At 45.2% G+C, this 14,723-nt stretch overlaps 1 protein-coding gene across 1 annotated transcript in view; it reads right to left on the reverse strand.

Moving 5' to 3' along the window:
* Positions 1–773: 773 nt before the first annotated feature.
* ASXL3 (ASXL transcriptional regulator 3) overlaps positions 774–14,723 on the reverse strand; it is a 183,502-nt gene continuing 169,552 nt past the window's right edge. Inside the window, exons 12-13 of the mRNA XM_065934983.1 lie at positions 7,816–9,778; positions 774–4,997 (exon numbers count right to left, since the gene is read on the reverse strand). Coding sequence (XP_065791055.1) covers positions 1,266–4,997; positions 7,816–9,778 — 5,695 coding nt within the window. The 3' untranslated portion in view covers positions 774–1,265. The remainder of the gene's footprint in view (positions 4,998–7,815; positions 9,779–14,723) is intronic.

A 14,723-nucleotide genomic window follows, 5' to 3' on the forward strand; every position in this document is an offset into this window, starting at 1 on the left:
GCAGTATCCCTTTTTCAAAAGTAGCTCCACTCCCCCAAATGTGAAGAATGCACTGAATTCACCTGAGGGTGGGGGGAAGCCAAATCATGGAACACGCAGAACAATTCTAAAGGACTAGTTCAGAGTCAAATGCAATTACAGAGATCGTGACTCATGAGGAAAAAACTTATTTGGAAAAATGTCAACACTTCAGCCTTCTAGAGTCCCTTTGGTCATCAATGACACTTTAAAAAAGAAATGGCCAACCTCTGCAGAGTCAGAAGTCAGAATGCAATGGTGTCATCAATAAAGGGTATGATTATTTCCCCCCAATCTCAATATCCAGTAACTGTACTAGAGTGAATAGAATGGATCAATATTTACATCATCAACCCATTTAGGTGTGTTTGCATACACAGCATTTTACTTGTTTGCTCTGAATTTTAGGGTATCTTTTTTCATACTTGCTCTTAGAAGCCATGCACAAAGCTCTGAAATCCTCTGGGTCTATGGCTCTGTAGTCCAACTGATTTTAGTCTCAGGTGTCAAGAGGCTTGAACCAGACTGCTGGGCAAGAGAACCACACTGCAATTTCAGGTAGAAAAGACATTTCACTACGATGTGTGTACCATGTCCAAGGCAGATCCAGGTAATCTGCCCATCTCCGAAGAGTCAAAAGAGAGGAAAGAGAATAAGGACAGTGGAGTTCATTAATGGTATACCTCCTTTAATATCTCTTGTGATATGGGTAAATACAAGGAATCATACACTTAAATCAGATTCCCTTTGCCAAATAGAAAGTCATCACTTATGGTGAAGGCAGATCCAAAGCAGCCAACTGTGGGAACCCTCACTGGAATGGTTTACCTGGAGAAGAATGCATCACCACCTCAAAACTGCGATTACCTATCTCTTTCTACATCTCCATTTCTGGTTACCATGAAGTAATTACATTGTCCTTTTCCTTGCTACACCTGGATTTTTTTTTTTAAAGCAACAAATTGGGAAGGAGCGACCTGTATACACACACATACGCGTAGAAATTTTCCAGGAGTTGCAAATGGCAACTGAATATGCAAAAGACATGCTGCTGAGCCCCTCGACTGAGATGCGATCTCGCCTCTCCCAGAAACGCCAGAAAACATTATGAGATGGAGAAAACAGCCTCTGTTCCAAACTAAAATAAATTAGCACGGGATAGACCCCGGAGTGACTCAATGTGTTGTTGATGATGCCGTTTGGCTTTTCCGTAGTGGAAAAGGGATACTGCACCTTTCACTCGGCTTTTATCGCACAACCAGGCAAGCGACACAGAGTTTAGAAGGCCCTATGCAGTCGTCGTGGCAGAAGGCCCCGCAGCCTTTGCACACAATCATGGCTTTCAGCCGGCAAGAGCATTTCAGTTCCAATTCGTCTGCGTTGCTGCTGTCGGCAAAGTTCTGAACAGGCATCTGGGCGTTCTGAGCAGGCAGGCCCGTGGTGGGACTGGAGCCACTTCCCAAAACCCCAATGGACTTCTCGATGGCAGACGTGGCCCTTCTGAAGCTTGTGTTCCCGAAGTGGATGGTTGGATAATTTCCACAGAGCTGCTGCTGTTGCTGCACCTGCATTTTCTGAGCAGCTAATTGGGTGAAAGGCTTCTGCGGCTCGGAAAGCAAATAGGAAGAGAAATCGGCATTTTTCAGCGCAAAGGCCTTCAACTGTTCTTTCATCTCACTCTGGTCGTAGGAAACTTGTTTCATGCCCAGTTCGCAGCTGCTGCTCAAACCTTCCTCAAAAGAAAGAGGTTCCGATTTTATATTGCTACATATGCCCGTGGACTGTGGCCAACTGAGTCGCTTAGTGGTTTCCATGGTAACCGGCGGTTGTTTTTGCTCGGATGGGACTTCTGGGTTAGGATGAGGCGGAGGTAGCGGAGGTGGCGGTGGTGGGGGCGGCGGGGGCGGCGGGGGCAGAGCCAAGGGGGGAGGGGGAGGAGGCGGAGGCGGGGGCGGCGGGAGATGCACCAGGGCCTTGTGCGGCATTCCGTGTGGGGTCCCCCCGACGTCATCACCTTCTTTAATGGGCACGTTGGGGGGTGCCATGTTGGCTAACCTCAGCTGGTGAGGCGCCGGGGAAAGGCCAACCTCCCCCAGTCCCTTCTGTTCAAGGTGCCTGTTGAAGGCGAAGGCGTTACAGCCTGCTGGGGTCTTGGCAGAGGCCGGTAACAGGGCTGCAGGAGGAAGGGGGCCCCTGGGTGTCAGAGGCATTTGGTAAAACTGCTGTCTGTGCGAGGTCCCGGGGTCGGGATGGAAGCCCCCATTCTTGTCGACGTGAAACAGGGTCTGCTGGAAGCTACACGAGGGGAGCAGCCGCTTCTGCTGTTTGACCTCAGGGCTGTGAGCAATCCTGCTCTGTGCGGGATGCTTGTTCAGCCACTCCTGCTTCAGAGGCTGGCTGTGTGCCAGCGGACTCAGGCCGGAGCCGAGGACACAGGGCACCCCCTTCACGTCGGGGTCTGCCAGCAGTTTCCCCGGCTCGCACTTGACTTGCGTGTGCTCCCCTACGGTCCTGGCCACCCTCTTCTTGGGGTGGTTCTCTCGCTTCCTCATTGGGAGCGGTGCCAGGGCTCCGGCTAGGTAGCCCTTCCCATCTGGGTTGGGCGAGCTGAGGGGCATTTCAACCACGTTCCTCTCCGGGGCTGCTTTACCCGCTGAGGTAGTCGGAAGAGGCAGGGGGAGCCTGTTGATCTCCAGCTTGGCTCCCAGTCTGGGCTGCGGCAACACTTTCTCCAGAGGCAGGTTCCCCTGGAGTAGCTGTGTGACGAGGGGGTTGTTGGCCTCCACCGAGGACAGACGGCAGCTGGAGCTCCCAGCGCTGGGCACCCGCTTCAGGTTGTCTGTGGCCAGAGAGACGGCCTCCTCCAAGGCCCCGGAGGCGGGGGCCTTCACGGCCTGCGGCGGCTGCGCACTCGGGGCTGCCTCGGCGGTGGGAGCAGGCAGCTCGGCGCCGGGGAAGTCTTCCGTGTCCATCCTGAAGCCCTTGTCCACGTCATGAGGTTCGGACTTCATGGGGAGCGTGACACTTGTGATGAGATTCCGGGGCTGAAGTTCCGCCACGTGCGAGTAGCTGGCGTGCTCGGTCTTGATGGACTTGGGACAGCTCTGCTCCAGATAGTCTTTCTGTTTGCTGGAAGCCGGGTGGCTGGGCGGAGGCTGGCTCGAGCTCCGCATCCCGTCCTCGCTCCAGCAGATCCGGCTGCCCGAGTTGTACGGATGGCTACAGGTGGTATCAGCTTCACTCTTGAACGCGGCTGAGCCACGCGCCTGCTCGGCAAAGCTGTGATTCGGGGGAGCCCCCTCTTTTAATTTATCAGGAACAACCAGGAGTCCTTCGCGAAGACCCGGACAAGTGGCCTTCATCGTCTGACTATCTTGCTCGGCCGCGGAAGACGCGATGAAACTGGAACCGTGATCTCCGCCTTCAGGGGCCACCGGCTCAGGCCTGCTGATGACAGACACCTGCGGGCAGGCCACGGGTGGCCCGGCTGCCTCCGTCCTCCCGGCCCGGGTCTGGAGCTCCAAGCCGGCTTCCGCGCTCTCCAGGGAAACGGTCAGAGACAGGGTGGAGGTCAGCGTAGTGCTGTGGTCCACGATGACCTTACATGGGATGGATCGATTTACGGCTGCAGGTGTGAAGCCGCCCGGGGTTGGCTGAGGTTTCCCAGAAGGGTCTCCCCTGTTCCGAGTCCCTAAAGTTTTGTCCAGGCTTTCGGTGCTTAACTTGGGAGGGCTATCATAAGAGCTGATGGTCAGCATGCTTCCAGAAAACACTGCCACGGGTGGGCGTGCCACCAGGGCGTCGGTGGCAATGGGGTCCCTACAGCCGAGGGCGGTTCTCACAGTGGTGCCCATGGGCACGGCGGCCGGTTCTTCGCTCCCAGGCATGGCTATCTTCTCAGAAGGGTATCTGTTGTTCATTCCCATTGGGGGCATCAAGACAGAGCTAGTGGAGAGATGGTTGGGCAAGCTGCTTCCAATTGAGGGAGCTGGCACGGCGGTGTACTGAGCAGAGACGAGGCTGCCAGCTCCACTGCTGGGTACCAGTGCCAGCTGGTCATTGTGGGGGCTGGCCGAGCCTGCGCCCTCCGAGGGGGCAGGGAGAGATGTGCTCTCCATACATTTTGGTATAATGGCTATGCATGGGGTGTCCGTTCCCTGGATGGTTTTTAACATGCTTATGTTACAAGCAGAAATTGTAGCGTTTGCACTGTCAACAGACATTAGGACGGAGGATTTATCAACAGGACTCACAAAGGGATGCTCTTTAATTGCTCCCGACAGAGCGGAGCTGCAGACAGACGCGGGGACGGGATTTTTATTAAAAAGCATGGGCACACTGCTATTTTCAGAAGAGGTAGTTGAAACTATTTTCTCAGATAAGTGTGACACAGGTGTGTTTTCGTCAGAACTATGCACAGATAAGTCCGTGGCGGTTTCTGGAAGTTTCACCGGGGTGAGAGGCTGCTGGAGAACCGTGGTGGTGTCCCGGAGGTGTGCGGCCTTGTTGCTGGGAGATCGGCAGTTCGGGTTAACAATGATGACGCCAGGTGAGCCTTCAATTTTCGTTTCAGGGGCAGGAGAGACGACGTCTAAGCTTGGAGGCCCTTCCTTTGGGCCAAGCGGGGGAGGCCCCCGGGGTTCTTTCGAGTTCTGGAAGAGGTGAGCTCGCGCTTGATGCTTAGCAAAGAGCTTGGCCTTCGTCTGCTCTTTGATGTGCGCCAGGGTCCGGGCCTTCCCGCCCTCTCCGGGGCTCCCCATGGCCCCTGAGACGATGCTGGCTGCCGCCGCCACAGCCGCAGCCGCCGCCGCCTCGCGCTGGGCCCTGGCTTGCTGGGCTCGGGCCTTGATGTCTGCCAGCGTCCGGGCCCCCGTGTTCCTCCCGCTACTGACCGAGGTGCTGGAGGACGCACGAGCCTCTGGTTTGGAGACGGGTTGGCTCTTGATGATAAACGGTGGCCCGATTTTGGATAGCTGGATCTGCAGGAAGGGGGAGGAGGCGGAAATAAAAAGATAAAGTAAGCATAAGGAGCACCGAAGAGGCGCATGTGCACATGATCCCAGAGGACCATGGGAACGCAAGAGCAGGGAATAACCGCATCTTTTAAGGGGCCAACACCTAAATCCAGGAATGCGCTTTTGGGGGTTAAAAAAAAAGAAAAAAAGCAGCAATAAATGCAGCATGAATGTGAAAATCAAAAATTTTAACCTCTGTTTTAATCTACAAAACATCAAACAGTGACTTCATTTGACATGGAAATCAAACATATTAAAGCATCATATGAATGGAAAGGAAGCCCTTCTTCAAATGAGGTGAACTAAAAAATAGTTTCGACTTGTCTTCCTGGCTGGCATGAAAAAGTGGGACCTCGACTCTGAATTTACTGGTCTTAATTTGACATAAAGGAGAAAGCCCCAAGGACGGCTCAAGACTAGAATTCTCAGCTGTGATCCCAGGCTATGTACTTCAGTTTTTCCAACAACCTCCCAAGTCAAAGACTGTAGGTTTTATGTGGTCCCTTATCACCTAGCACGCTGCCTTATATGTATAATAAGCACACAATACGAGTTTGTAAATTCAGCTGTAAAATGAGTCTGGCTGTTTCCGGTCTATTTCCTTCACAGAACTGTTATAAAGAGGGAATGAGACTGTTTTTGTGAGAGTGCTCTGCCTTCCAAAGGGATTTTGTTATTAGCAGTATGTTTTATTGAAAGCAAGGGCAACTCTAGTTTTCTGCCTCCAAAATAACATGGGTTGGGCAGTTTATTTTGGAAATCCACAGTGTGCTGAATGTCATACATGTCCCAACACACACTGTTCACTTACTCACGCTAACTGAGACACATATATGTGAGTGCTCAATCACTAAGTCATGTCTGACTGCAACCCCATGGAATGTAGCCTGCCAGGATTCGCTCTGTCCATGGGATTTTCTAGGCAAGAATACTGGAGTGGGCTGCCATTTCCTCCTCCAAGGGATCTTCCCAAACCAGGGATCAAACTTGTGTTTCCTGCTTGGCATGCCTATTCTTTACCACTGAGCCACCAAGGAAGCCCAAGAGATGCACAGTTATCACCGAATTCATGCAGCCTAAGACCTAACAACCAATATCCCAAAGCAATGGCCTGTGATGTGCTAGCCACTGAGAATATTCAGAGTCACAGATTTGTGGAGCTGGAAGTGATCTAGTTAAAGCCCTTCATGTACAGATGCAAAACTGAGCCTCTGGAGATAGGCTGCTCTGGGTTCATCGAACCAGAGCATGATGGAGACCTTCAGCTCCCTGTTCTCTCCTGTTGACATGTACTATGCTTTTAGTCTGTCTTCTAGAAAAAAGATTTTTCCTAGAAAACTTACATCTCTCTTAACATTTGCGCACTTACATATGTTGACATTATAAACATGTGACACATATACAAGATCATTTCAACTTGGAATTATCCTTTAGAACTCTGGAAGGTGGAATTATCTTCCTGAGCTCTCATTTCCCATTTTCAAACATGTGTTGGTTCTCTTCTAATCCAAAGGCTCCAAAGAAAGATAAATTTAGAAAAGGATTTTAGCTTTTCCTTTTAAGTACTGCCCTTCATTTAAAAAATTAGAAACATCAAGCCTAACAAACAACAAATTTATTTTAACTAATCCACGTATGTTTACATAAAGGTATAATATCCCTTTGAAAAACAGCTTTTGACAAAAAACAGGATACTTCAATGTATTATATACTTGTATATATGTATATACTTAAATATATTATACTTAAAAGTATTTCCTAGGGGAAGCATGCTTATTATATTTGTCTTTCCATTGCTTCATAAATTAAAATGCATAGCAGGGTTTTAATGGGAGCTTAATGTTCATCTTTTATATCTCTAGAATCTTATTTAATAGGGAATGATTCATTATACAGAAGAACTACAATCACACCCTTAAAAGTTAACCTTAGGGAGATTAAGAGTCCCTATTACAAGTAGATGTCAGAGCAGAATAAAATAAAAAGGCATGAAGAAAAACAAAGGCTGAGTTTGTTTATAATTCTTTCAACCAATCTTAATTATCAGTTCACTTAGGCAGATTCAATTATATAAAAGGTTTGTTTTTTGAGAGCTAAAATCTACCTGGGAATCAAAATAAAAAGTGTAATTAAGAATGTCTGTCTATAGGCTTTATTATTTTGTGAAGCCAAATACTTCTTAACTATCTTGGAAATAAAATAGTAGCATTTGTATACATGTATATCTATGGCATTTTCCTCTGGGTTTGCAAAGCAGTTTCATTTATTTATTCAAGAAATATTTAATGAGTGTCTTTCAGAAGCCAGGCCCTCTGTGCTGGGCAGTGTGATGTGTAGGGTGTTCAATGTTTGTTGGCAAATGAATGAAGGGATAATACATACCTTCATTTCTTGAGTGGATGCCTCTGACTTGATCACTACTGTCTCTAGGTCTGCTAAGTTTTATAGAATGCTGAATTAACCTTCAAATTTATGCAGATCTCTGTCCTCCATCTTGGAGTCCCCCAAAGGCCGTGTATCTGAGTGGCCTTCTGGGCTCCTCCAGGCCCAGTTTTCCCTCTTCATTTTTTTTTCCCCTTAAATACCCAGGTCTAAATATATACATGTATCTAAACTTACTGTATGAACTCAATGCAGTCTGAAAAAGAATCACTTAGTATCAGACTGGTGCTGGGAGTATTGGATTATAAACTATGACATTTATTTTTGAAAAATGAAGTATCTGAATAGGAAAAGCCTATCTACGGAATTTTTCCTTAAAAAAAAAAAAAGAGTACCATACCTTGAGAGGTGGGACCCTTGGCTCCTCTCTTGGGGGCGGCTCTTTCTCAGGTGGGCTGCTGGACGAGATGTTCCGTCCAGCAGATGACTGGTCATCGTCTATCCTGGCCCTCTTCTCCTTACAAATCCCAAAGCCGTGATGCTCTGCAGTTTTCCTCTTTGATATTTCAGATTCTCTGCTTTCATTTCTTACCCCATCTGGGGACTTGGAGGGCTCTGACAACTTGGAAGAATGTGAGTTCTCCAGCCGATTCTGTGAGCTCCCCTGCTTATGCATTTTATTTCTAGAGCCTTCTGAAAATGAAGCCTTATCTACCGAGGAGATATACTGTTTGTCCTGTAGTTTAGCTGATGGGACCTCATTTCCCTTACTCTCTGTCTCTTCAGAAAAGACGGGTAAGTCCAATGGTGAAGACATCCCTTTCTTTTCTGCTCTTTGCAGGACATTATGATTTTTCACTTTTATCATTTCTGTAGAAGGAAGTTCCGGAATTGAAGTGGGATAGGATTTCTCAGTTTCAACGTGTGATTTACCCGGCTGCTGATTCAGGGTGTTACTGTGCAATTCTTCTGATGAATACGCTTCAGGAGCAATTGAAGAAGAAGCCATTTTGATGGGTTCAGGAGCATTTGACAGAATCTTCTGTTGAGAGGTAACACCTTCTCCCAAGGGCTTGGCAGAGGCAGAGCCTTCGTCTTTCTGTGGGGAGGGTGGTTCTTCAGATACGGAAGTGGACTTTCTTTGTTGCTGCACCATTCTTTCATTCATGGAAGAACTGGAAACTGGAGATGTTTCTGAAGGAAGTGGCAAACTGGATATAAAAGTGGTCTCGGGTGTGAGAAGCATGGAAGACACTGAAGAAGTTTCTGATGTCAAAGGTAAATCAGACATGGGCGAAGTTTCTGATGTTAAAGGTAAATTTGACACTGGGGATGCTTCCGATGTCAAAGGCAAATTGGACATCAAAGATGCTTCTGATGTCTCAGGTGAGGTGGATATTGGAGAGATTTCTGACAGCAAAGATGCATGAAGATTTTCATCAGTGGAATTTCTCTGATTATATTTGTCCACATTTTCAGTGCTGGACACCTCAGAACAAAACGTTGTCTCAAGGGAGGTTGGGGTACACGACTCCTCTGAAGTGGACTGGTTTTCCCCTCCTGGGGATGTCAGACTGGTACAGGCTCCCTCTGGGCTCTCAGAAGAGAAGGACGTTTCAGAGATGCAGGCGTTTTCAGAAAGCTGCTCATCAGGCTCGCTCTGCAACTCCATGTCCACGGCAATTCCTTCGATTGGAAATCGGCCTTCTAGGGATGATGACCCTGTTTTAATTTTTGGAGTGTTGGTCTCTAGTGCAGTTTCTGGCTCTTTATGTTCTGTGTCACTAACATGACTCACAGATAAAGTAGAAGGAATGAGGGAGTCACAGACTTCCAGCTGATCAATGACAACAGACATCTCTTCCTGGGGAGATTCTGATTTCTCTTCCACGTTAACTTCGATAGAAGGCAAAGTTTCCAAAACATCATTCATCATAACACAAGATTCCACGTGATCTTCAGGAGGTGCTATTTGTGGCTCTTCATGAGAGGTGACTGGACTTTCCAACTCCTCAGAAAATTCAGGTATTGTCTTGTGATTCTCATCCTGGCACTCACAGATGCTGGTCTCGACCTCTTCTGCAATTTCCTCCTGAATCACGGATTCTTCAGGGATCAAGATGTCCTCTGATTCTGACTCTGTCATTACATCTTTGCCTACATCTACCATAGGACAAAGCGTAGCACAGAATTCAGGCTCTGGAGAAGTTGGGCTTTTCATGCTTTTTGGCTGTTGTTCTTTCAAGGGAGTCTGTGCAGAAAGACTGGGAAGGCCAGGGGTCCCACATGAAGAACTACTTTCAGCTCCATCAATGTTTGGTCCAGATGTGAGCTTTACAGAGTCCTCTCTTGACATGCCCAACCTGAACAGAAATTAGAAATACTAAATTATTGTTCAACCACAAAACATGAAAGGTACAATTTGGATCTCTCACCAAATATAGCATTCATAGAAGTAAATGCATCAAATTAATTTTATTATTATTAAGCAGCATGCTTAGCCTATGTAAACTAGTTTATGATGGTTTAGGTTTTCTACTCCTTTCATGTGCTCAATTGCTCAGCTGTGTCCCAACTCTTTGCGACCCCATGGACTGCAGCCTGCCAGGCTCCTCTGTCCATGGTATTCTTTAGGCAAGAATACTGGAGTGGGTTGTCATTTCCTTCTCCACGGGATCTTTCTGACCCAGGGATCGAACCTGCATCTCCTGCACTGGCAGGCAATTCTTTACCATTAAGCCACGTGGGAAAACTGCTTTTATAATCATAACTAAAATAAACTCTGCATGCATGCTCACTCAGTCATATCTGACTCTTTGAAACTCCATGGACTTCAGCTTGCCAGGCACCTCTGTCTATGGGATTCTCCAGGTAAGAATACTGGAGTGGGTTGCCATTTCCTCCTCCAGGGGATCTTCCTGACCCAGGGATTGAATTAGTGTCTCCTATGGCTCCTGCTTTGGCAGGCAGATTCTTTACCACTGAGCCACCTGGGAAACCCCAAAATAAACTTTTGGTTTTAAAAAAAAGTATTGACTGTTATTCTATAAGCAAGGAAATATCAACTTTACCAAGTATTAGTAATAAGAAAATTACATAGTACATAAGATTAAAAAAATATGGGCTGAAAGGCAAAATAATATTAAAAAAATCTAAACTTTTATACTCAGAAAGTAGAAATATATCCTTATAGTAGAAAATCTCATAGTCCTCAAAAGATGCAACATAACCAAATAATTAAAATAAATGGAAGATGGATATGTTGTAAAATTCTGTAACTGAAATGACTTCCAAAGATTAAGTTCTCTTAACCCAATGTAAAAGATGTCTATCACCTTCTTTTAGTATCTAAATGTCTAACCTAAGATATGATGGAAATTTCATTAAAGAATAATAAATATGGTTGGGGTCATCAAAGTTGATTCTGCTAGATTACATCTCTGTGAGGCAAGACATTTCAGTTCTTTCATGTAGATCTCTTACAGTAAAAATATTCCATAAAAAGATAGTATCGAATATCAAGAAAGAGCCCAGCCTAATGTTCAGGTCATAAGACAAAGTTCATCAGAATTACAACTGATAATATTGTAAATCACTATTTCCTATCATACTAAGTTACAATGTTAGCATCAGATGGTAGGGAAATATGCTGTTCTAAATGAAGTTAAATTAGAGTGCAGGCAATTACAAGGATGAGCAGGAGAGAGAATATTCCCAGAGGAAGAAACATATTTGAGTGAGCAAATAGAGCTGTAACAAGAAGATACCTCAGTAAAATCTTCTTCAACCTTTTACTTAAATTAAATCCTCAAAATAAAAAGGAAGTAAGAAAGAATGTGCTTTTTGGGTATTTGATCATTGCCTTCTTCACTAAAATTCAGAAAGCTGAGAAAGATAGAAGATATTTCCTTCATAATTAGTCTCTCTTCTTTCAACTTTCCCTAAGATGGGTTCAAATTAAACCACAATTTATATTATACTAAGAAGGAAAGAATAATATAACTACACAACAGATGAATTTAGAACAGAAAAATTAGCTAGGTATAAGGTCTCCTGGGGCCAGATCAAGCAGAGATATCACTGATACTAGAGTAGATAGAGAACATACAGAACCTACCCACCAGCATCCAAGTTTCAGCTAGATGATTCACAAGGATATTATTAAATATATACTATAATTTTGAGTTAGCACATTCATAGCATCTCCATAAGTAGTTAAAACAAATTTAAGACAGTACTGTATTAAAAATCCTCAAGGAAATCAACCCTGAATATTCATTGGAAGGACTGATGCTGAAGCTGAAGTTCCAATACTTTGGCCACCTGATGTGAAGAGCTAACTCATTCCATCAGAAAAGAACATGATGCTAGGAAAAACTGAGGGCAAAAGAAGAAAGGGGTGGAAGAGGATGAGATGGTTGGATGGCATCACTGACTCAATGGACACAAGTTTGAGCAAACTCCAGGAGATGCTGAAGAACAGGGAAGCCTGGCGTGCTGCAGCCCATGAGGTCGCAGAGAGTCAGACATGACTTAGTGACTGAACAACAACCCTGGATTAAAGGCAGAATAAACCAGTAAGAACCAAAATAAAGATCACAAAGAGCAGAAAACTGAATCATACAGATCTTAACTAAAGGTAAGTTTCAATGGTAACATTCTTGGGAGAACTCAGAGCAACGAGAAGGCACATGGTGTCAGTCAACTGAAAATTATCTGATGCGAGGAAAGTGTCCCTCCTGTACTGAGGGAACATAGGCAATCTCAGAGTAAGGTAATTAGAAGGGCAGTCAATGAAATGTTCAAAATGCATCAGTCATCCTGTATGTAATCAAAGATCAGAAAAGATAGGCAAGAAGTCCAGGGAGGTAATGGGACAGAAACTCTATGGATAAACTACAGTAAGGAAAGTGTCAATGAAATAAAAGAACTTGTATTCAGAACTCAGTGATGCTGCGGGGGAGTCGTGTTTACTCCCAGCATTGTAGCTATCTGCTTCCAGGGCAGGGGTCTTTAACCTGATTTTCATGAGAGCCCATGGAGCCCCCAAATCTCATGCCAAAAATTGTAGATGTGTGAAGTTTTCTGAGAAGGATCTGCAGGATTAAGACACTGAGCAAATTACTTAACCATACAGTGTACACCTGGGGAAATTAGTTTCACTGCCTCTCAGTTTCCTAAACCTTTTTTTTTTTTAAGAGTAATAATGGTTTCCACCTTATAGGACAGTTGAGAAGATTAAGTGAAACAATATTTGCAAAGCTCTTAGAAACCTATTAGAGCCTGAGTATGCTCAGTGATTATGTGCTGACTGAGGAAAAGTGTATGGTCTTACAACATGGGCTGTCTGACATAGTGTATATGTGGCACAAAGGCAGGGCTTGATGAAGACTGAGTTGATAAAAGAATAGGCCCAACATGCAACAAAAACTAAGGACAGGTTCTTTGGAGGTGACTAACTTGCTTAGGCTTCTTCCATTACTGACAAGCGTGCTCCCAACACTCCCTTTGTCAGAAAAGACAAGGAAGGTAGGGTTCTTAATCTTGCTGGACATCAGCATGATGGAGAAGCATCTAAAAATACAGATTCCAGGGTTCAACTTCTGGAGATCCCCAATCAGTATGTCTGGGGTGGGTGTCCTAAATCTGTATCTGATCTGTTTTTTAATGTAATTAATTTATTTATGGTTGCACTGGGTCCTTGTTGCTGTGTGCAGGCTCTCTCCAGTTCTGGCAAGCAGGGGCTACTCTTTGTTATGGGGCCCAGGCTTTTCCGTGGTGGCTTCTCTTGTTGTGGAGCACAGGCTCCAGGTGCATGGGCTTCCTTAGTTGTAGCACGTGGACTCAACAGTTCTAGCACAAGGGCTTAATTGCCCTGCGGCAGGTGGAACCCTCCCAGCCTAGGGATAACCCTCCCAGCCTAGGGATAATCTGCATTGGCAGGCAGATTCTTAACCACTGAACCACCAGAAAAGTTTTGTATCTAGTTTTTAAGAGCTGCAATGAGGACTGTGATGCTGGCAGGCTTGAGTAATAGTGTTAGTAATGATATAAGAAGGCTGGTAACTAGCCTGCCACAATTTTAATTTTTGAGAAAGGAGATTACAGCCTTTTAGTTTCGCTTAAATATGTCTTTACATCCGAGGTCTCAGGGCAGCAACTGAAAAGGAGCCTTCCTCCTCTTGAGGATGGCTACTCAGGACAATTCACCAGGGATGAGGAGCACTCATGAGATTCCCTCTGACATTTTTCCTCATTTACAGGCAAGTTTTGTGAAATTAGATCAAATGGCACAAGTTGTATTGCCTACAATCACCTTAGTGTCTTCTACACAAAACACCACTTTCAAGCATCAGTTGTGTTTGTGAGAATTAAAGCACAAATTCTTCTACCTAAGATGATCTAAAGTGAGTGAAAGTCGCTCAGTCATATCCGACTCTTTGTGACCCACGGACTCTATATACAGTCCATGGAATTCTCCAGGCCAGAGTACTGGAGTGGGTTGCCATTCTTTTCTCCAGGGGATCTTCCCAACCCAGGTCCTGCGTTGTAATCCCAAATTGCAGGTGGATTCTTTACCAGCTGAGCCACTAGGGAAGCCCAAGATTATCTAAAGTTACTGTCAACTGTCAGCTCTTAAATCCCTCTTTTTTTCTTACAAATCTGATTGTCTGTGAGACTCAAATTCTGCTCAAGGAGACTGTGTCCCTGTTAACTGGGAGGCAAAGGAGAGAATGCTTTCAATTTAGTTCAGTCACTACCACGCTTATATATGTCTGGTATTATCTTTTAAAACACACACACATGAAAATAATAAATTAAAAAGTGGTTATACCCTCCTACACTATTGATGAGAATATAAATTGGTGCAGCTACTATGGAAAACAGCATGAAGATTCCTCAAAAAAATAAAAACACCATTGTCAAATAAGGCAATAATCCCACTCCTGGGCAAAGATCTGGACAAAACTATAATTCATAAAGATACATGCACCCCCAATGTTCACAGCAGCACTGTTGAAAACAGCCAAGATGTGATAACAACCTAAGTGCCCATTGACAGATGAACAGATAAAGAAGATGTGGTACATAAATACAATGGAATACTACTCAGTCATAAAACCCATTGGAATAATATCATTTGCAGCAACATGGATGGACCTAGAGATTATCACCCGAAACATTAAGTCAGACATTTACAATATGTTATCATGTATATGTGGAATCTAAAATACGACACAGGTGAACTTATCTACAAAAGAGACTCACAGACATAGATAACAGACTTGTGGTTGCCGGAGGGTAGGA

Source organism: Muntiacus reevesi, chromosome 4 (assembly GCF_963930625.1).
Source record: "Muntiacus reevesi chromosome 4, mMunRee1.1, whole genome shotgun sequence".
Taxonomy (NCBI): Eukaryota; Metazoa; Chordata; class Mammalia; order Artiodactyla; family Cervidae; genus Muntiacus; species Muntiacus reevesi.